Source organism: Macadamia integrifolia, unplaced genomic scaffold (genome assembly GCF_013358625.1).
Source record: "Macadamia integrifolia cultivar HAES 741 unplaced genomic scaffold, SCU_Mint_v3 scaffold837, whole genome shotgun sequence".
Classification (NCBI taxonomy): Eukaryota; Viridiplantae; Streptophyta; class Magnoliopsida; order Proteales; family Proteaceae; genus Macadamia; species Macadamia integrifolia.
The window spans coordinates 198,442-218,508 of record NW_024870554.1 but is presented as its reverse complement, the minus strand read 5'-3'; the positions used below and the strand labels follow the sequence as shown (position 1 = coordinate 218,508).

Sequence of the window (20,067 nt, the reverse complement as noted above, 5' to 3'; positions counted from 1 at the left end):
AGCACGGCCTGATGGGGGGCCGACGTGGTAGCACGGTCAGATGGAGGGCCGAGGTAACAGCACGGACTGATGGAGTACCGAAGTGGCAGCTCGGGCTGATTAAGGGTGGAGGTGGTAGCATGGCCTGATGGGGGGCCGAGGTGGCAGCACAGCCAGATGGAGGGTCGAGGTGGCAGCACGGCTAGATGGAGGGCCGAAGAACAACACAGCTAGATAAGGTATCAGTGTAGCATTGATCAGGACACTCTTTGCTTGTGTTGTAGTTAGGGAGAAATGCCCTCATCAATACCCTTTTTTAAAATTGTTAGTGCGGTTTTTAAAACCATGATCCGGAGTGTAGATGAAGCCTTGAGAGTGAGTGAGATAGACCAGAAACATGGATGGTTCCAAGTATTAATATCATATCAGCTGATATGGTGGGGGAGAAGATTTGAGAGTGAGTGAGATGGACCAGGTCATCGTGGTTCTAACGAGATGGACCAGACGCATGCGTTGTTCTTAGTATCAATATCATATCAGATGATATGTGGAGGAGGAAGACTTGAGAGTGAGTGAGATGGACCAGAAGCTTGGTCCTAAGTGTCAATATCATGTCAGATATTGCTGGAGACCATTATCAATATGTGATATATATCTCGATTGTATTGTTCAAAAGCTGTCAATTTTTTTATTTATGCTTAATACCATGGTTTAACTTCACGATATCAGGTATGATATATTGTGGATCTAGTGCATAGCGCATAGTGCATAGTGCATAGTGCATTGTGCATTGATTGCAATCTTTGCTTGAGCATATGCCAGAAGTGTGGATGCGCAATGATCAATTTCCATCACATGTGTCATTTTCTTCCAATTAGTCCACCTCTCCCCTGTAATGTGTGTGAGTAAAATCCCCTTGCATAGTATTGGCCTATATCTATGGTTTTGTCCTTCTTTTTCTTTGAAAATTTGTTTTATTTTTTTGGAAAAAAAAAAAATTTAACTGTGGACATGTGACCTCTACATCTAAACACTATGGTGAAATGATTGCCCTACTCATTATGAAAAGCAAAAATCGCACCCCTATCAATGCTTCTACTAGTGCTCTCATTGGTCCTTCACGTTGATGCAAGAACCATATTGTCTTTTAGGAAATCCTCTCATTTTTTTTTACCCTTACTTCGTACTTATGCATGATTGATAAGGGATCAATCAAGTATCATGACCAGTGGATGCCGATACCAAAATGGAACGGCCAATAGGATTGGTCTCAATACCTCAAACCATGCCCAATATAGGCTCAATAGCCTAATCTATAGAGATATCAAGGGATGTAAACAGATCAAATGTGATCGGATCAAGATATTTTCTTATTGGATACGAATGTGAATCGAATTCGGATTTTCGATTACATCCCTCCTAACTTGTGTAACTTAGACCTTCCTCTCTGACAGATATAATTTGCTATCAATCCATGTCTCTAAATTGTTTTAGCTCTTTTTTTCGTTCTCTATAACTTATTGAGAGTTCTTTTTTTTTTTTCTTTTTTCGTTAGAACTTGTTGAAACTTCAAGAACCTTCAAAATCATTAATTTGCTATTTTTTTTTAGTTGATTATCTATTCGAATCATATACTTGTTTTTGGGATTATCCAAATTCAAATCCAAATACCCCTAAATAAATATGGATTCAAATCAAATTTGAATTTTTGACTAAAATAAGATAAATCCCTCTATACAGTCCGATCCCAATCGATACAAATACTAATCCGATCCAGATCGGTATCGATTGAGTTCGATCCCGACACTCAGAGTTTTAAAACCTTGGCGTAGGGACAGTGGGACACCGACATTACCTAGAATCTTGACCAGAAGTGAAAGACGAGGATTTTGTAGCTGGTAAATTTATAAAGTTCCTCATTAATTATTAATAAAAGCGGGATGGGATGCCAAAAATGCATAAAAATGTGGAGTGAGACGCAGTCAAAAAGTTGGGTAATTTGTGGGAGAGAGAATAAAAGCAGCAGCAGGAGCAGCAGCAGCAGCAGCACAGCAGCAGAGAAGCAGAGAAGGAGAGAAGAAGAAACACAGACTCTGCCGTTAGTCCCAGAGGACCCAGACAGACCTCCAAATTCCCGTTGTTTCCTGCTGAATACATCACAGATATACAAACAACCCCGAGCTGCAGTTGCAGAGTTGCATATAGAACGGCTAGGACGAAGCAGAGAACCCCCAGAAGGGGTCGGAGGCAGAAGGGAGGGGAAAAAGAGAGAGAAAGAGAGAGAAAGAGATCATCCTCATACGCCATGGTTGGAGCTTCGAGTTTTAGGAAAGCAGCCACAAAGATCAAATTTCCTTGCGGTTATTTCTCAAGGAGACAACAACAACAACAACGACCTAAAGACGATGAATTCGTCGTCGACGACGACGACAACAATGTAGGTTTTCATATTCCCTCCTACACTTCCCTCACCCAACAAAGGAAAAGAAAATTTCTTTCCTTCTTTCTTTTTCTGTTTCTTTTTCTTTTTCTTTCAGTGTTTGGATTTTGCGTCCATCTATGTGATTAAGAATTTTCAGGTCAGGACCTCTGTAATTGTGATTCCACCTCCCATCTGTTTTCTCCTATCCGAAAAGTGACCATTCTGTATATAGAGCTTCAGAATCTCTCCTTTTTCTCCTTTTGTTCATTTCCATTCGAAGCGCTTTTTCAAATTTCTTTCGCTGCCCAAAATAATTGAGAGGAACGAGAGACAGAGATTACTCTTGTTTCTTCTTGGCATCCTTTCGCATCCAATAGGGAAACAGGAGACCATCCATTCTCTCCCCCGACTCCCTAATTTTTCGATGTTTCCAACAGGTAAAAGAAACACTAAAACCGCTAACGATCAAGGCGTGTCAAGATCTTCTTCTTGGAAGAGCAACCCATCCACCCTGTTCTGGACAGGGCATGAAAACTCATTTAAACGTTCAAATTCTCCTCTTTTTCCTTTTTTTTTTTTTTTTTCCAACGGTTTCTGGTGTCAACCAATTTTTATCCAGAAAAACAAAGATGAACCACCCAAAAAAAATTAATTACCTGTTTTTGTTTTTCAGATCCCGAGCTCATCTCTTGCAATGAAGGGGGAAAATGCCTTAGAGATCGTAGGGGAAACGGAATCCAGCGGCGTCAGCAAGGTAAACTTAATCTTTCTTTTAATTAATCAGAAAATTTCGAATTATTTCTCGCGAGCACCCCAAGGTCTTAACTCTCAAGATTCTCGTGGTGGTGGTGTTGCAGAGCTTGTGTGCAATATGTCTGGAGCCCTTGAGTTACAGCACGACTGTGGGCAGCCCCGGGCAAGCTATATTTACGGCGCAGTGCTCACACGTTTTCCACTTCAGTTGCATCTCCTCCAATGTCCGCCATGGGAGCGTTACCTGTCCTATTTGCAGAGCGCACTGGACACAGCTCCCACGAAACCTCAACCCACCTCCTCTCCCTTGCACCAACCAATCGGATCCCATCCTCCGCATCCTCGATGACTCCATCGCTACCTTCCGAGTCCACAGGCGCTACTCCCTCCGCTCAACCCGCTACGACGACGACGACCCTGTAGAGCCTGATCTCACCCCGACCCACCCACGTCTCCGCCTCATTCTCATCCCAATTCCCTACACTCCTCCTCCTCCGCCAACACCTCCATCTCTTCTGCAACTAATGGTAGGAGAAGCCACTCCGTACCATCAAGGTTTAATACCACCTGGGCCACCGCTGAGAAACAGAGCTTATCTCTCTGTAACACTGGCACATCACCAAGCGACAGACCTCGTCCTGGTAGCCAGCCCCAATGGGCCACACTTGAGACTCCTCAAGCAATCCATGGCATTGGTAGTCTTCTCGCTTCGCTCGGTTGACCGTCTGGCCATCGTTACCTACTCTTCTGCCGCGACGCGCGCATTTCCTTTGCGACGCATGACATCCCATGGTAAACGGACGGCCCTGCAAGTCATCGATCGCCTCTTCTACATGGGGGAAGCTGACCCAGCTGAAGGCCTCAAGAAAGGGATTAAGATACTGGACGATCGTGCCCACAAGAACCCTCGGTCTTGCATCTTGCACCTCTCCGATAGCCCCACGAGGTCGTTCCTTGGCCATGGCATTGAGATGCAAGTCCCCGTTCCGGTACATAGGTTTCACATTGGCTTCGGTTTCGGAACATCCAACGGATTCGTCATGCATGAATTCGAAGAGTTTGTAGCTAGACTACTGGGTGGCGTCATCAGAGAGACCCAGTTGAGAATTGGAGAGAACGGAGGTGTTGTTCGGCTTGGGGAACTAAGGGGAGGGGAAGAGAGGAGAATTCCTCTGGACTTGGGTGATTCTGAATTCATCTGTGTCGGGTATAGCTATATGGAGGGTGGGGTGGATGAATGCATAAGATGCGGAGAAGTTGTGGTGAGCGTGGAGGATAAGAGGGAAGAAAGCAGCCATGGAGGGGGAGATGTTAGCATAGGCGGAAGGACCAGTGTTGAGGGGTGGGATTACCATGATCCTTACATGGCTAGAAGGTGGGCAAAGCATTTACATGGATATAGGCTTTAACTTCTCCCTAAATCAAAACAAAAAAAAATCCCATATATGTCAGAATACAAAAATACCATCCATATCAATTAGCTCTGCCCCAGCTCATTTGTTACAACTTCCAGGGTATGCTTGATGCTTCCCTTTGGTGTGAAGTGACCAACTAACTATGCTCCAAAGGAATTCCAAAAACTTCCTCAAGATACTCCCCAGTTATGATAAAGGAAGGAGAGGGGGGGTGTTTGAAAACAATTTTGTCTGTATTAGTCGATCATAGATCAACGAGAACACCTTGCACAGAGATTAGATATGCTTGTCTCATTCTTAAGAATGTTCAAAGTTTCACTGTCCAATCCCACCTTTGTACTCTGCAATTTAACTTAGTACAATGGAGTATACAGTAGATGGAACTCTTTCTAAGATTATCACAGCCCTGCTATGGTAGGATATTCTGCTCTGGGCAACACAACATGAGCTCTACAAAATTCCTTTCTGATGCCAATCATTTTTAATCTTGTAATACTCATAGTCTAGATTATCCACATATCAAAGTTGCCCAAGTTTAATTCAATCAAAAACCCTTTTGTGTTCCATGCAATCTCACTGACCTGATCAAGAAACACTTTCTTAAAGGATCGTTCATTACAACAAAAAATAGAAAGATTTCCCTCATTTGAAGTACCGCCTGGAAGAACATTCGTAATGCCCAGTTAATTTGTTTAGCCAAAAAAAAAAAAAAGATAAACCAAATTAATTAAACTATGGCACTCTCTTAAGAACCAAAATAAAATGTGGAGAATTGTGATTCAAAAGGATCCAACAAAAATGTCACACAGCACAAGTAAACCAAAATTCAGAAAATAGACGCCAACGAAGCGGAAAACCCTAATCAATAGCCTTAAATGTTTGGAGAATTTAAGAGGAACAGATGGGGAATATCTTACGTCTCTGTGTGGTTCTATTTGCCACACTCGAGCTGTTTGATCAACTGAAATGGAAGCTACCTTCGTGCCTGTGCAATTCCATGACACCGAATGTACCTTGAGGCGGGAAAGAACAAATAATTATCAATATATTTTGTTATAATATAGTGCAACCAGAAGTTCAAAGATCTATGACTTCCGAAAGGAAATCCATTATCTAGGGTTTCGGTAACATGAAAATTACCAAAAAGGAAGAGTTCGAGAGGTAGGCGATCACCTTCTTCTTATGACCCTGATGTTCTCTGCTTTGAAGATTTTTTCTCTCCATCTCCTTGAGTCTTTTGGGTCTGAAATTCTCAATTGCAGAAGATAGTGTGCTATTTATTTATTTATTTATTTTTGGGTAAGGAGATGATTTATTGAAAGGGCTGAAGCCAAGTTTCAGAGTTACATAGTTTTAAAAGCCAACGAGTGGATAACGGCCAAACTATCTCCGCCGTTAGAGATAGGGCCTCCCAGGCAAGGGAGTCAGCAACATAGTTCTTTTCCCTTCAAACAAAAGAAAATGAACATTCTTGAAGGCAGGATGATAAGTAGAGAATGTGCTTGTAAATGGGAAGCACCTCCAATATTAGAGTAGTGTGATTTTGAAGAAAGGTCATAGAATCCTTGTTATTCGATTCAACGACTTTCCAACAGTCTTCTCCAATTGCAAAGAGCAACCCTTTCTTGATTCCCAAAGCCTCTCCTGTAATGCTGAAGTAAAGTGGGATGGATTTGAAGCTGCAAAAAAGGGGGTCTACCAGAGGAATTTCGACAGATAAATCCCACTCCACTTCTTATTTTATCATGAGATAGAGCTGCATCATAGTTTATATTGAACACACCCACAAGAGGGGCTAATCAGGTAGGAAGGGGAGAAAGGGTTGAGGTACCAAATTGTGAATGAGTCTGGTTTCCATGAACCTGATAGAATATATTATGTTTGCACCCAAAAAATAAAAAAATAAACAAATGATAGAATACATTATGTGCAATGGCTGCTTGTTGATAACCTCTGCTTGACTCCAATTCTTGGGATTAAAAATCAAGTCGTTCCTTGCCGTCCAAATGATGCATTCGGTTGCTGACAAAAATATTAGAATATATAAGATTGAATGTGAAATAGTGTAATAAGTGAAACGAGGTGAAGTAAAATTGCATGAAAGAACCTGGCGATCTGGCATAGGAAACGCCTAATGTGCATATCACTAAGAGCACGTGCGATAACATCTTCAGCACACACAAGGGAGGGGGAAGCACGGTCATTTCATGCCTGCTGTGTCCGGGTTTTTCTTGCATTAATTTGCCTTGGAATCATTTGAGACTAAGGGTGTTAATTGGTTTGGTTCCAATGTAGACAGTTCAATTCAATTTGTGCAAAATTATTTAATACACGGTTTTTATATATTAAAGTTTAAACATTTATAAACGGTTTAAGTTTAAATGGTTTCCTTATGTTGTCTAATTTTTTATCTAAACAACTTATTTACCTTGCAAGTTTTAGTGAAATGGATGTAAATTGTAACATTGAATTGAATTGTTTATTGTTATATATTTGTTTCTTTATAGTCGTTTAATGTAAACTAATTTATTTATTTATTTTTATTGAAATGTATGTAAACTTAACATTGAATGACTTAAAACTTACTACGTATATGTTAGTCGATTTATAGATTTATTTAAATGGTTTATCAACGATTTAAACTTTAAAATCAAATCGAATCATAGTTTCAATTTTAAAACCAAAACTAAATCATTTAATAAACTGTTTCACAGTTTCAATTCGATTTCAATAAACATTTTTTGATTCAAATTCACATCCTTATTTGAGACCGATTTCTGCCGTTTCAAAATCAAAATATATTCATGTTTTGATCATAATTAGCAAAAATGGGAATGACAAATAAAACAGAATTGGGCAGTACAGGTTTTAAACATAAAAAAGTTCAAACAATACAATCAAATAAATAGTAACAAAAAATAGAGAACGGTAAAAAAATGAAAAATTGATGGTATGAATTTTAAACATGTAGATTTCAAATAAACGAGACCAAAAAATGGTAGTGTATTTCTATAAATTAAGGAATTATTGCATGAATACATACATCTAATGTTTAAAACAACTACAATATCCAACATTAATGTATATGTGTTCATGTCTCATTATAAATTCTAAGACATATAATTGAATATCATCCAATACCAATTTCTAAATTCATACAACACACATGTTCAAAGTCTTATTGAGCAATATGGCTTTGCTATGATGTTGTTCATTGTTGTCAACATAGTCAATACACTCTTAAAGTAATTTATGTTTAGTTTGACTTTGGAGTCATCACTTTAGAAAACACTTTTAATATTTGCATCAGTTTATAGCTCAATTGTGGGGTTCATGCATTGATATTGAATTGAATGTGATTTAATGAGAAATATGGGTCTCAACTTAGCTTCAATTTGGCAAAAAAATCAGATTGTTTAGAGTTTGGGGGGGGGAGAGAGGGAGAGAGAGGGAGAGAGAGAGAGAGAGAGAGAGAGAGAGAGAGAGATGTTCAATTAAGTAGACATTATGTTCAATAAATTAAGTTTTAAAAAATGTCAAAAAATGGGAACGTGTTTAGAACAGGAATGCTTGTTGTTTGTAGGTTTTCCCTGTGTATATGAAAAGCATGCGAAAAAACATGCTTTAAACGGTAAAAAACTAGAATTTGTTAAAAAGACTAAAACAGAGCTTAAAACGCATTTTTGCTGGCAAGTGGTCAAGGTTACCCTGAGTCAGGTTGGGTTTTCAAATTAAATGACCGATTCTTGGGTTGGAGGGATCGATTCTCTTCTGATTCGATTAAATCGAATCGGAATTCCATCGCCGGTTCCTGTTTGAAAACCCCTTTCCCAATCTGTTGTTGTCGTCTTCTTATAATCACCACTCGCGATGTGTTCTCCAGTTCTCCACTACCCACCGACTCCAAGAGAGCGAGGCCCTCGCCGGTGTCTGGCCGAAATCTGACGCCGATCTCGCCTCTGAGGAGAAAATGTCATCCGGCAGTCGGTATATGGCTTACTCACCGTCTCCTTCTACTGCGCCTCACTCCCCTCACATACATGGCATCCGCTCGGCTACCAACGTTATTGTCGAGCAAGAGAAGTAAGCTCCCAAAACCCTCCTCGTTTACTTCCTCATCCCTAACCCCATCTCTTCGGATCGATCCAACGAAGCTTCATAAAGCAAAAGTTACAGAAAAAGGTGACTTCTTTGGATAAACAACTTGAAAAGTGAAATTTTCACGTTTTGAGATTGTTAAGTGTTCATTTTTGCTAGATCTTTTTTGCTTTGGTTCGTTTCTGGTGAGATGCTTTCATCCTATCTCCCTCAAGGTCAGTAGAAGCCGGGAATTATCCATGATCTGTCTTTGTTTCCCTTCGCCGCAAACGATCCTGTTACATCGACGAGGTTAAGCTGATAGCCTGAAAATTAGGGTCCTGGATGTATTCTACTCATTCCTTTTCTAAGTATGTCGACACTTCCATCTTTCTTGCAGATATTCGGTTTTGGAGACTGATTATGTCTTTTTCACCCCCTGGCATGTTTCAGGCTAATATGATTTGGATCCTTCGTTGTCTAGGATCCATTACTAGTTTCCAACATCTAATAAATATCCGAAGTTGATCCTAGTATATGATTACATTATCACTCACGCTGGCGAATGAGATTAGGAAAGTTATCTTATTGCTCCTCTATTTCTCATTGTCCCCTTGCTTTATAGTTATGGATGTATCCTGCTTGGGTAATGGTTTAATTCCCTGCAACATGCTACTATCTCGAAGGACAACGGTTTATAAACATCTACTCTCCAAGGCTCTTTTTTGTCTGTCAATTGCATTTAATATTTGAGATGAAGGGAATTTTTTTTTCTTAAGCAGTCCATTTCTCTGGAGTTGCGATCTGGTTCTAGTTGACTTTATTCAAAGCATATTTTATGTTTATATGTTTGTTTGCTTACGAAAATCACTCTGTTTCGCTATTAATTAGGCCCGTAAATTGTTTTCTACGTTATGTTGATGTGCTTTAAATGGAAGCCATTTCATTTATTTTACAATGATTGTTTTTTCAATGCAGTTGTTTTTTCAATGCCTTTAGCTTTAACTCGTCAATCTTACTTTTTGGTAATATAATCAACCTTACTGTTTGTTGGTAGGTATCTCTCCGAGTTACTGGCAGAGCGTCACAAGCTCAGCCCCTTTATGCAGGTGCTGCCTCAGAGTTACCAGTTGTTGAATCAGGGTGAGTTTCAACCTTACAATCTACTTGCAATTCACTATGGATCTAACATAAGACTACATTTCTGTGCTACTTTTTGTAGAAAATTTTATATTCTTGAAACTTGCTAGTTTTGATTTTCAGAGACACAGAAATATTTATGTCTGGTATCTTTCCCCATTTTTATTTTCATTACTGGCTTCAAAAAAAGCTATTACGTTCAATGAAGAAGATTGGCTAGATGTACTGAACTGAGTAACCCAGAGCATGGATTGGTGCTGGAACTTGAAGTGCTGCTAAATCTTGAGAGAGTTAAATTTAAAAATCTCTGAAGGTTGGCAGTGGCTTTGGAATGCGTGTGCAGGGAAAGCATCATTGGCCCTTAACTAAATTTCGTGTCTATATCTGTGTAGTAGGTCTTAAAAGCATAATATGCACGAACGGAATTTTGTAAATTGCACTTAAAGTTGTTTATAGATGTACTGTTTTCTTTACTCTTTTAAGTTAAACTATAGGCTTTAAACGGCAAATAAGGTGGTTTTCTGATTGTGTGTTTATGTTTGTGAGAATTTAGGACGAGAGAGGAATAGTGTATTAGGTTCTCATTTGAAGAAGAGAGAGTGATCGATGGTAAGAGATTTTAGTTAAATTTTGGATACATGTATATGGAGCATGATTCTTGTGGGTGAAATCTCTTATATGCGGTTCATATTATAAAAATGCCTCCGATTGGGAATGATTTCAATTAACTTTAGTGGTATGGGATGCTTGCTTCTGAATGTGTTCAAGATGAGATGTTTCATTCCTTGGGGTTTCTTGAAGAAGATTGTTCAGACTATGAATGCCAATGTATTATTACTTATAGCATTTTAGAAAATGGTTAAAACATGCATTGTGACTTGGAGGAGAAGTTATGCTAGCTAATAAGTGATTATTGGCATGAACATGCATGTGCTTCCGTTGTTTGTGTGGAGAAAATTATTTCGAGTGAAGAGAATCTCTCATGGCAGCCTTTGTATCCTAAATGTGAAATCCTTCGTGGGATCTATATATCGCAAATGATGGAGGGTGTTTGATGCGAAGGCATTTTGGCTATCTTATTCCCTAGAGCCTTAGGGTCCAAAAAGATCTATAGGTGCCAAAGACAACTTAAGGGAGGGTGATCAATAAATATGCCTAGCTTTATGGTCAACTGCATAAGCATGGATATTAGGGCAGCTGATTGGAGAATTTGAAGAATCATGGGTTGGAACAGTACTGTGGCTGTATCAAGGGTGATGCAGATGCAACTTTTGGGAGTTTGTTATTATTTTCATTAATAAAGGGTAATTTTTTTAAAGGGAGAGGGTTTACTACACTACCAGCATGAGAGAATTGTTGGTGTACGATGTCTGGTACTCCGTTGCAGTTTAATCCAAGGAGTACTGGTGCAGGCGCCTCAACAGGACAGAACCATGGGGTGCCCCTTGCATAGTGGGGGTGTAGGCCCCCTGCTCGAATTTTTTATTTGAGGGCAGTTTTGTACTTTTCAAATTAGGGGTTTTCGCTATATATTTATAACGAGGTTTTCACTATCTATTTATAACAAGGTTTTCGCTCTATATTTTTAACGAGGCTTTCTTTCTCTGTAATGCAAGCAATACTGATAGGTGTGAGGACGAGAGTTATAACCCTATTCTCCATTGATAGTGAAGCAAAATCTCATCTCACTGAGGACGTAGGCAATCTTGCCGAACCTTGTAAACCTGTATGCATTGTTTGTTTTTGTTTTTCCATTATCTTTGCATCGTTTTTACGGTTGCGTTTTTACAAGAATAACTGTACATTGCCACCATTTAGTATCCTAGAAAAGGTATCAATCCATTTGGACCCCACATTTCAAAAAAAAGAAAAAAATAAGGTGGAAAGCATGGGAAAGAAAATCCACAAACGGAAGGGCCAAAAGTGGGCACCATACCAGCCAAATAGATTTCTTTCTAACTAAAAGGGCCGATAGATTGTTGTGTAATGTAAGGTTTTATACTTGGGAAGAGCCTAACCACTCAACATAAGCTAGTGGTCCTATATATGTACCTTATGATGCAGAAATGTAGGCTAAGGGAACATATTTGCCCTAAGATGAAGTGGTGGAGACTAAAAGGAGATTCCCTAGATACATGTACTGTTAAAGTGATCAAACAAGGAAAGTGGGACTATGAGGGAGACACCAATATCATGTGGAACGAGAGGACATGTATTAAGAAGTTGCTAAAGAAGTTTTAGGGAAGTGAAAGGTATTTGTTAGTCTCCTAGGGAGACTTGGTGGTGGGGTGATGAGGTCTAGACAACCACTAAAATTAAGAAAGCTAGTCTTAAGACATGGCAAAGGATTAAAGGGGTAGAAGAAAGATAAAAAGAGGTATAATGTTGCCATAAACAAGGCTAAGAAGGTTGTGGGGATTGCAAGGGTGAAGAATTATGAGGAACTCTGTCATAGTTTGAACACTAAGGAAGGGGAAAAAACTATCTATAAGATATAGCTAAAATGAGAGAAAGGAGGAGTAGAGATTTCGACCAAGTGAGATGTATTAAAAGCGATGATGGTAGAGTTCTAGTAAGGGATGAGGACATTATGAAGAGATAGTACTTTTGTGATGTACTGGAGCCAGTTTGAGTAAGAGTGGCCTGGAGGAATACATTTCCCATCAAGACACCACACACAACATATACGGAAGGTTGGAGTGATTGAAGTTAAAGAAACCTTGAGGAAGATGAAAGTAGGGAAGTACCAGACCCTAATAAGGCCCCAGTGGATGTGTGGAAGATCCAATTATTATATGGGGTATATTGGTTAACCAATCTTCTTAACAAGATTTTGAGCACAAGGAAAATGCCAGATGATTGGAGAAACACTATAGGTCTGTTCTACAAAAATAAAGGTGGCATTCAATGTTGCAGTAAATATAAAGACATAAAACTAATGAGTCATACTATGACATTGTGACCTGGAAGAAGGTTATTGAAGCCAAGCTGAGAAGAGAACCTATCTTGATGGACCAATTTGGTTTTATGCTAGGTATATTGACAACATAAGCTATTTATTTACTCAGGAGGCTCATGGAAATATTTAGAACTTGCAAAAAGGATCTCCATGTGGTCTTTGTTCTCCTAGAAAAAACTTATGACAAAGTCCGTAGAGAGCTAATCTAATATGTATTGGAGAAGAGAAGGGTGTCGAGTAAATGTGTAAATATGATGAAAGATATGTATGAGGATGCGTTGACTAGTGTGAGAACCATGTGAGGGCAAGGAAGTGAATTCCTAATTACAATTAGGCTACATTAAGGATCAACTTTATGCCCTTATTTGTGTGCGCTTATCATGGTTGATTTAACCAAGAGCATTCGAAATGAGGTTTTGTGTTGTATGTTCTTTGCTAATGATATTGTTTTGGTGGATGAGACAAAAACTAGGATTAATGTTAAGTTGGAGCTTTGGAGATCAACCTTAGAAATTTATGATCAAAAGGTTTTAAGATAAGTAGAACAAAGGCAACGTATATGATGTGTAAATTAAGTCACACTACGATGGATAATGAAATGGTGAAGATTGAGGAGAGAGAGGTACCATTGTACTGCAAAGTAATCATTTTATGTATCTAGGGTCAACTATAAATAAAGAAGGTGATATAGAGGATGATGTTTCACAGAGGATTAAAGTGGAATGAACGAGTGGAGAGGTACATTCTGAGTGTTTTGACTGATGCATTCCTTTAAATTTTAAAAAGAATGACCATGTCAGAGTTGATTTGGGTGTTGCCCTGATTCATGATAGGCTCCGAGAAAGTCGTCTAAGGTGGTATGGCAACATCCAATGGAGGTCTGGGGATGCATCAGTAAGGAGCAGTGATCTAATTCAGATGGAAGGATCTAAAAGGCCTAGATGCTGGCATAAAATGACCATAGGAGTAGTGAGGAAAGACATGCATAGTGTAGGTCTTGTCCCAAGTATGACCTCAAATAGATCTGATTGAAGGACAAGAATCCATGTAATTGACCCCATTTAGGTGAGGTTTTACCCATTTGTTGTGTTGTGTTCCTTCCCTTTTGCTTCTACTTCTCTTTTGCTGTCTTTAATTGGATCCATGTAGCTGACCCCATTAAGTTGGGATAAGGCTGAATTATTGCTCCTTCCTCTGGAAGGGTTCTGACTCCACTAAGTTCTTCCATCCTCTGTCTTGGGACAAGATCTGTTTGCCCAAGTCTGAGGGAGGTCTCGGTATCAGAAGAATCAAGGAGGTCAACTATGTGGGCATCCTGAAGCTCATCTAAAAGATTGCCTCCAAGTATAGGAGTATCTGGGTTGACTGGGTATACTCTTCTCTGCTCACCAAAAACTCCCTTTGGATTTGCCCCTCCCCCTCAGATGCCCTACTAAGGATTTGGCGCAAAATCCTCAGTCTCAGGCCCCTTGCCCTTACTACCTGTTCCACCATTATTGGAAATGGGAAGTCTTCTTCCCTTTGGATGGACCCTTGGCACCCCTCGGGTATTCTCTCCTTTCTTGTCACTCCTAGAATCATCTACTCTTCTGGTCTTCCCAAATCGTTTCTAGTCTCCTCCATTATCTCCCCTCAGGGATGGACCCCCTCCCTCTCCCCATCCTCTTGTGGATCTGTGGGCCTTGCTCCCCCCATCCCCCCGATCACCGTGGTAGGGAAGACAAATGCACCTGGCTCCCCTCTTCCAGTGGGATGTTTACCTCTGCCTTTGCTTGGTCCTTTGTCAGATCTACTGGCCCTGTTGTTCGTTGGCGTAATCTCGTCTAGTTCAAAGGTCATTCCCCACCACAGCTTTACCACCTAGAGATGTCTCTCCAACTGCCTTCCTACGCAATCCTTCCTTCTCCACCGGCACATCCTCGTCAATCCCTCTTGTTGTTTCTACCCCCTCGGCCAAGAGGATGTCGCTCACCTTTTCTTTTCTTGTCCCCTATCCTCCTTGGTTTGGAAAACTGTCCTTGCTCGTTGCTGGCCTTCTACTAGGTCAATTCTCCCTTTTGATATGGCATGGATTTCGGTCGACATGACATTTGCTAGTTCTTCCATATGTGATACTATTAGCAAATTAGCTTTCTCCACTATTATTAAGCATCTTTGGATGGAGCGTAACATTCGTAGATGGTCTTCCAACTCCTGCTCCCCGGACAAGATTGGGAAAGCCATCTACTCTGATGTTAACCTCAAAAATCCAATCCCTCTATTCCATTTGCTCCCGGCTGATCCCCCACTCCACTAGAAATGCCCACATAATTTCCTCTTGGAACCTTATGCCAGTCCCCCCCCCCCATCGCCACTTGATCCCCTCCCTTGTTGTAGCTATGGCTGTTGGTCTCTTCTCTTGGCTTATTGTTGGTTGATGCTTATTTAGTTTGTTTTTGTTGCTTTTGCGTTGTTCCCCCCCTAGGGCTGGTTTTTCGTTGTTGGCTTAAGCCTCTCTCCCCCCTGTTTCCCTTGTATTTTTTTTTCTCTCTGGGTATAAATTTATTTATTCATCCAAAAAGAAAAAAAATCAGAGATCGTGTTAGGATAGGGCAGAAAGCCCGCCAATCAAAAGGCCTTTCTAAATACTTACAAGAGAAAGCAAAAAACTATACAAAGGAGTTGTTTCTACTAGTTCTAATACTTGGAATAGTCATACCCTAAAATTCTTTACACGCTGAAGCCCAAAGAAGGATCAAGGTCCTTCACCTTTATTGCAATCATTTTGTTTCAGCCATAACAACTGAAAGAACAATAAGACGGAAAAGTTGACTGGTCTTTCTACCTTATGAAGTGGCTCAATGCTTCAATTAGAAATGTTCAGGTTTCCAAAACTAGCCCTTGCCTGTCCTAAAACAATTTGCCAGACCTTTCTTTTTGCTAGTTATTGATTCTAGGAGTTTCTGGCTTGCTATGATTGAGTCTTTAAATTCTGGCTGGTGCTCTGCAACTCTTGATCTGTTTCGTTAAATTTTGTGAACTACGATTCTTATGTTTTAACTTGAATCAAGTCTTTTGTAGTTCTAAGTTCTGGCTGAGTTTCTTTTTGCTCACACATATTTCTATAGTTTTTTATTGTAATAAATCTACTTGCAATCATCAATCATTTTGCTGGCTGATTGGGCTCTTGTTTCAAGCTCCAATGTTTTGATATTGATTGATTCGCTCTATCGTACTTATCATATATTGAGAGAAATCCATCGAAAGAGCTTTCACAGAAAAAGGGGGGGGGGGTGTGTGCTGATTGCTTAACATACGGGACATACAGCTAATTAGCTTTCTCTAATTTGACTTGCTTGTGTTTTTGGTCTCTAAATGCTATGTCCAGAAAGCTGTCACTCTGTTTCACTACAATTTGTGGCATCATCAAAGACTTGATTAGAAACATGGATGTGCATCATTGGGGTTCGCTTGCTCTTTGTAATCTCGTTCTGTTGTTTTTAATCGTTGTCGTAGACGCAGTTGCTTCATTTACTAGTGAATTTTTTTATTTCTCAGAAATTCCTTTTCCTGCATTAATGAAAATTTCATATAACCAGGAAGTATCAGGTTGCTGAACTGCTAGTTTTGGTTATATTCTCTTTCTGCACACTCCTTTTCTTCTGATGTCGTGTGCTGTGGTGTATTCTATTTTTCCTTTTAATATTACTTCAATAACATGACATTTTTGTCTTTAGTCACCAAGTAGCTAGTAGTTTGTGTGTTTGGGTAGGTGATTTTCTTGTTGAAATCATGTAAAACTAAGTTATAGTTTCTCCCTTCTAGGTTACATTCCCTAAGATTAACTTTATCACGTAGTGATAGTGCTGATATCTAATTAACCTATGTAATCGACCAAAGTCGTATGTCCGTTCTGTGGTGACTGCCGACTAATTTCTTAACAAATGCTAACTGGTACGTCTTATTCTTGAAATTTGACATTTTGGAGCAGAAATATTGCGTGTAACCACTCTGTTGGAGAATGCATCACTTTTAGATCAAAGTGGGCTTGAACATGCTAGTCCTCTGACATCTGGAGGAATATTTTCAAATGGAGGAAGAGCCGATATGAATGGATGGGCCTCACCAATTCAATCAGAAGTACGGATACTAACCATTAACATGACTTACTTTTCCGTCTAATTTTATAGCTCTTCAGAAGCATTTCTGACATAATTTTGTACATCTAGTACTAACCTGAATTGCGTTTATTGAAGTTGAAGTGCCTGTATTTTGAATTTCCACTGCCCATCATGAAAGGCAATCTTAGACTAACGTCTCCTTAGTTAATGTTAAAAAGATATAATTTAGTAATCTAGCTCTTTCATAAAAAAAAAAAAAGAAGTAATCTTGCTCCATTTATAATCAGAAATTGTCCCTTCTCCTCTCCATCATTTTGAGGGAAAAATAGATTATCTGCTATTTTCATGGGGCATTTCTTCTGCCCTTGTCACTGTCTTCTAGCATGGAAGATATTCACAATTCTTGAGTGAGGACTATCTCTGTTACTTCTTTATTTGCTGCCGCTGGGACAAGCTGCCCCTGTATGTTATTAACTTTTGGGTTATAGTATTCCCTAAAGCCTTTTTATGGATCTAAGTTTTTAGGTCTCAAATCAGTATTCACTCTTATGTCCTTGAACATCTGGTTGGAGTCCATACTCATTTTATAAAACTCCATAAAAATGATGACTTGAATTGCAGAAATCACAAAATGAATTTCAGCAATGTTGTTTACAGTTTAGAACCTCTGATTTTTTTTTTGAGAAAATTTCTACCATGCCAGAATTATTTCAGATTTTGGATGCATTATTTGTTTTTATCTGTCAGATGCATACTTAATGTGTGGACTTTATCATATTTTAACCGCCGTTTTTTTTTTTTTTATTTGAACTTCAAGGATGGTAGTTACTCCTTAAGCTTCCAAACTCATTATTCAGTCACATTTTTAAATTTCTGATTATCAACATATGGAAATTTAACATGCAGAGGCTAGGATTCTTACAGTCCTCATCCTCACAGAGTTGGCTTGGATCACAGGGTAGCTCTTCAGGTCTTATTGTCAAGAAAACGATCCGAGTGGACATTCCTGTCGATAATTACCCTAATGTACGTGAGAAATGTCTCCTCTTTAATATTATAAGGGAAGAATTTTTCCCAGACGGTCATTTTAGGAAAGAATCTTCTTAACGGGAACACATAATTTTGCCACATGGAAGGTTGATGTGACAAATTTGACAGATAGATATCTAGGGAGCGGTCTGAATAAGCTGCATGTCAAATTTCAGTCTCAAATTCGTTCATTTAAACGCCCATGCATGCCTATGCACCCTGCACTGGTCCTGTGCACCCTCATGGTAGTCCCAAATTTTTTGCTTGTTTTGATCTGAAATTTGGCATGTGACAGGGGACCTTGAGGTCTACCTGTCTACAAAATTTCAGCATCTGACCTGCCACGTGACATCTAGGCGCCCGTTGAGGAGATTCTTTGCGTAACTTCCGTGTAGGAAAACCAGGTCTGTGTTATAATGCCTTGTTTTATCTGGATTTTGTTGGTGTTTGACATTGAACTGTTGCGTTCATTTTTCTTTTGTTTTCCTGTACTCTAGCAGTACAACTTTGTTGGCCGCCTCCTTGGTCCTCGAGGCAACTCTCTTAAACGTGTGGAGGCAGGTACTGAATGTCGTGTCCTGATCAGAGGGCGTGGCAGCATCAAGGATCCAACTCGGGTAATAATAAAACTCTGCTTTATCATGCATTTGATGCGCAGTTGGGCACAACTCATGCATTTTGTAGGGACTAAAATGAATGCTAATTGCAATTGTTCGCAGTTTTCAGATAACTAGCTACTTGCACATTACCTTCAGAGTGACTTGTGTCATGAATAAATATGGGAAAGTTTACATAGATTAGAAGCCTGAAACGTTTAGCAAGTTTTTTATAGGGCTGCCCATGCTTTAGGCTGGCATGATGAGACCTGATAATATGTTTCCCAGGTACATAGAGCTACAAAGAAATGCCCATCATTTATTTTGTTTAAATGCTGGATCCCTTGCTACAGAAACAAAATAATATCTTGCTGCATTCCTGGCACTGATTAGCAAGTGGGCAGAACCATGTCTGTTGTTTTGTATCATTTACATATCATCATAGCTTGTTACTAGTGTCTTTTTACTTTCCTTTATAGGAAGAAATGATGAGAGGAAAACCGGGATACGAGCACTTGAATGAACCTCTCCATATACTTGTGGAGGCGGAGTTGCCTTTGGAAATAGTTGATGCCCGCTTGATGCAAGCTCGTGAGATTCTTGAAGATTTGCTCAAGCCTGTGGTAACTTCTTCCTCCTTTCTCCGTGGTATACTCCAGTTAATACTTATTTAGGAATGGTTTCATTTGTAGTTCCTTGCTTTGCTGCATTTCCTTCTAATGATTTTACCCCTCGTTCTCTCCCTCTTCAACATTCAGGATGAATCTCAAGATTTCTTTAAAAAGCAGCAGCTCCAAGAGCTAGCAATTCTCAATGGTACACTGCGTGAGGAAGGATCACATTTCTCTGTTTCTGTTTCCCCGTTCCATAATAGCCTTGGAATGAAGAGGGCCAAGACCAGGGGATAACTCGAAATTCTCTCTTCTATGCCATTTACAGTCTGTGTCATTTTTAGGTTGGGCCAGCTCATCACGCTGTGGTGTCAGTGTGCTGGCATATGCATTCAGTTAATTCAGGGCATTGGCATTGATTTGTGTTGGTTTCAACTGTTTCCATATGATAGTGTTTATCTCAAATTTGGATGGGAGGTTTGATGATACTACTGGCTGTGTAGGGGGCAATTTTTGGTTGAGGACTAGCTCTTTATCTTGATTTCACAAATTTGGCTAGGATCTCACCGAGTGCTTCTTCTATATTGTTGCTATTTATTGCAAGCTTGTCATGACAGTTTTGCTTCAGTGGTGGGTGTAGTTGTAAAGTAAGGAAAATGTTTGATTTGTATACAAAATGTGAGACAAAATAGCTTCCCATGGTGCTGGTGCTTGGGTAGGTTGATACTGTATTTACGAAGTTGCAGATTGTTTTAGTTGGGGATATATATTCAAATAGTTAAGATAATTATTCCGGGATTATAATTGGATACGGTGCACTCATACGGCAGCTTCCCCTCCTCATATGGTGCAGAAGATAATAGCAATTATGACAGAAATAGCACAGGTTCTCTGACAAAGAAAAACTTTAAAAGTGATTCCTAGACAAGTCCCTCACAACTATGATTGAACAAGGATTCAAGTTTATTTCGAAAATGGGTCCAGGT

The 20,067-nt window shown here is 39.6% G+C and overlaps 2 protein-coding genes and 1 long non-coding RNA gene across 7 annotated transcripts; 2 read left to right on the top strand and 1 right to left on the bottom strand.

Annotated features, from left to right (window-relative positions):
- The first annotated feature begins 1,996 nt into the window (after positions 1-1,996).
- LOC122070149 (E3 ubiquitin-protein ligase WAV3-like) lies at positions 1,997-4,945 on the top strand. 2 transcript variants are annotated; one of them, XM_042634256.1, is made up of 3 exons: positions 1,997-2,416; positions 3,075-3,155; positions 3,259-4,945. In XM_042634256.1, the coding sequence occupies exons 1-3, from the start codon at positions 2,285-2,287 to the stop codon at positions 4,561-4,563; spliced, it is 1,518 nt and encodes a 505-aa protein (XP_042490190.1). In that variant the 5' UTR covers positions 1,997-2,284; the 3' UTR covers positions 4,564-4,945. The 2 variants fall into 2 exon arrangements, with proteins under 2 accessions (XP_042490190.1, XP_042490191.1); XM_042634257.1 differs by lacking the exon at positions 1,997-2,416 and adding an exon at positions 2,438-2,838.
- A 374-nt stretch (positions 4,946-5,319) lies between these two features.
- Positions 5,320-6,345, bottom strand: LOC122070150. Its single transcript, XR_006137678.1, has 2 exons — positions 5,743-6,345; positions 5,320-5,582 (listed from the first exon to the last, which is right to left on the bottom strand). It is a non-coding gene; the product is annotated as an uncharacterized LOC122070150 (long non-coding RNA).
- A 2,016-nt stretch (positions 6,346-8,361) lies between these two features.
- On the top strand, positions 8,362-19,770 carry LOC122070159 (KH domain-containing protein At5g56140-like). Of its 4 annotated transcripts, none has more exons than XM_042634278.1 (7): positions 8,362-8,652; positions 9,704-9,789; positions 16,716-16,864; positions 17,752-17,871; positions 18,372-18,491; positions 18,950-19,118; positions 19,229-19,370. In XM_042634278.1, the coding sequence occupies exons 1-7, from the start codon at positions 8,540-8,542 to the stop codon at positions 19,231-19,233; spliced, it is 762 nt and encodes a 253-aa protein (XP_042490212.1). In that variant the 5' UTR covers positions 8,362-8,539; the 3' UTR covers positions 19,234-19,370. The 4 variants fall into 4 exon arrangements, with proteins under 4 accessions (XP_042490212.1, XP_042490210.1, XP_042490213.1 ...); XM_042634276.1 differs by having other exon boundaries at positions 8,383-8,652; positions 18,375-18,491; positions 18,950-19,093; positions 19,229-19,770; XM_042634279.1 differs by having other exon boundaries at positions 8,487-8,751; positions 18,950-19,093; positions 19,229-19,770.
- Positions 19,771-20,067: the final 297 nt, after the last annotated feature.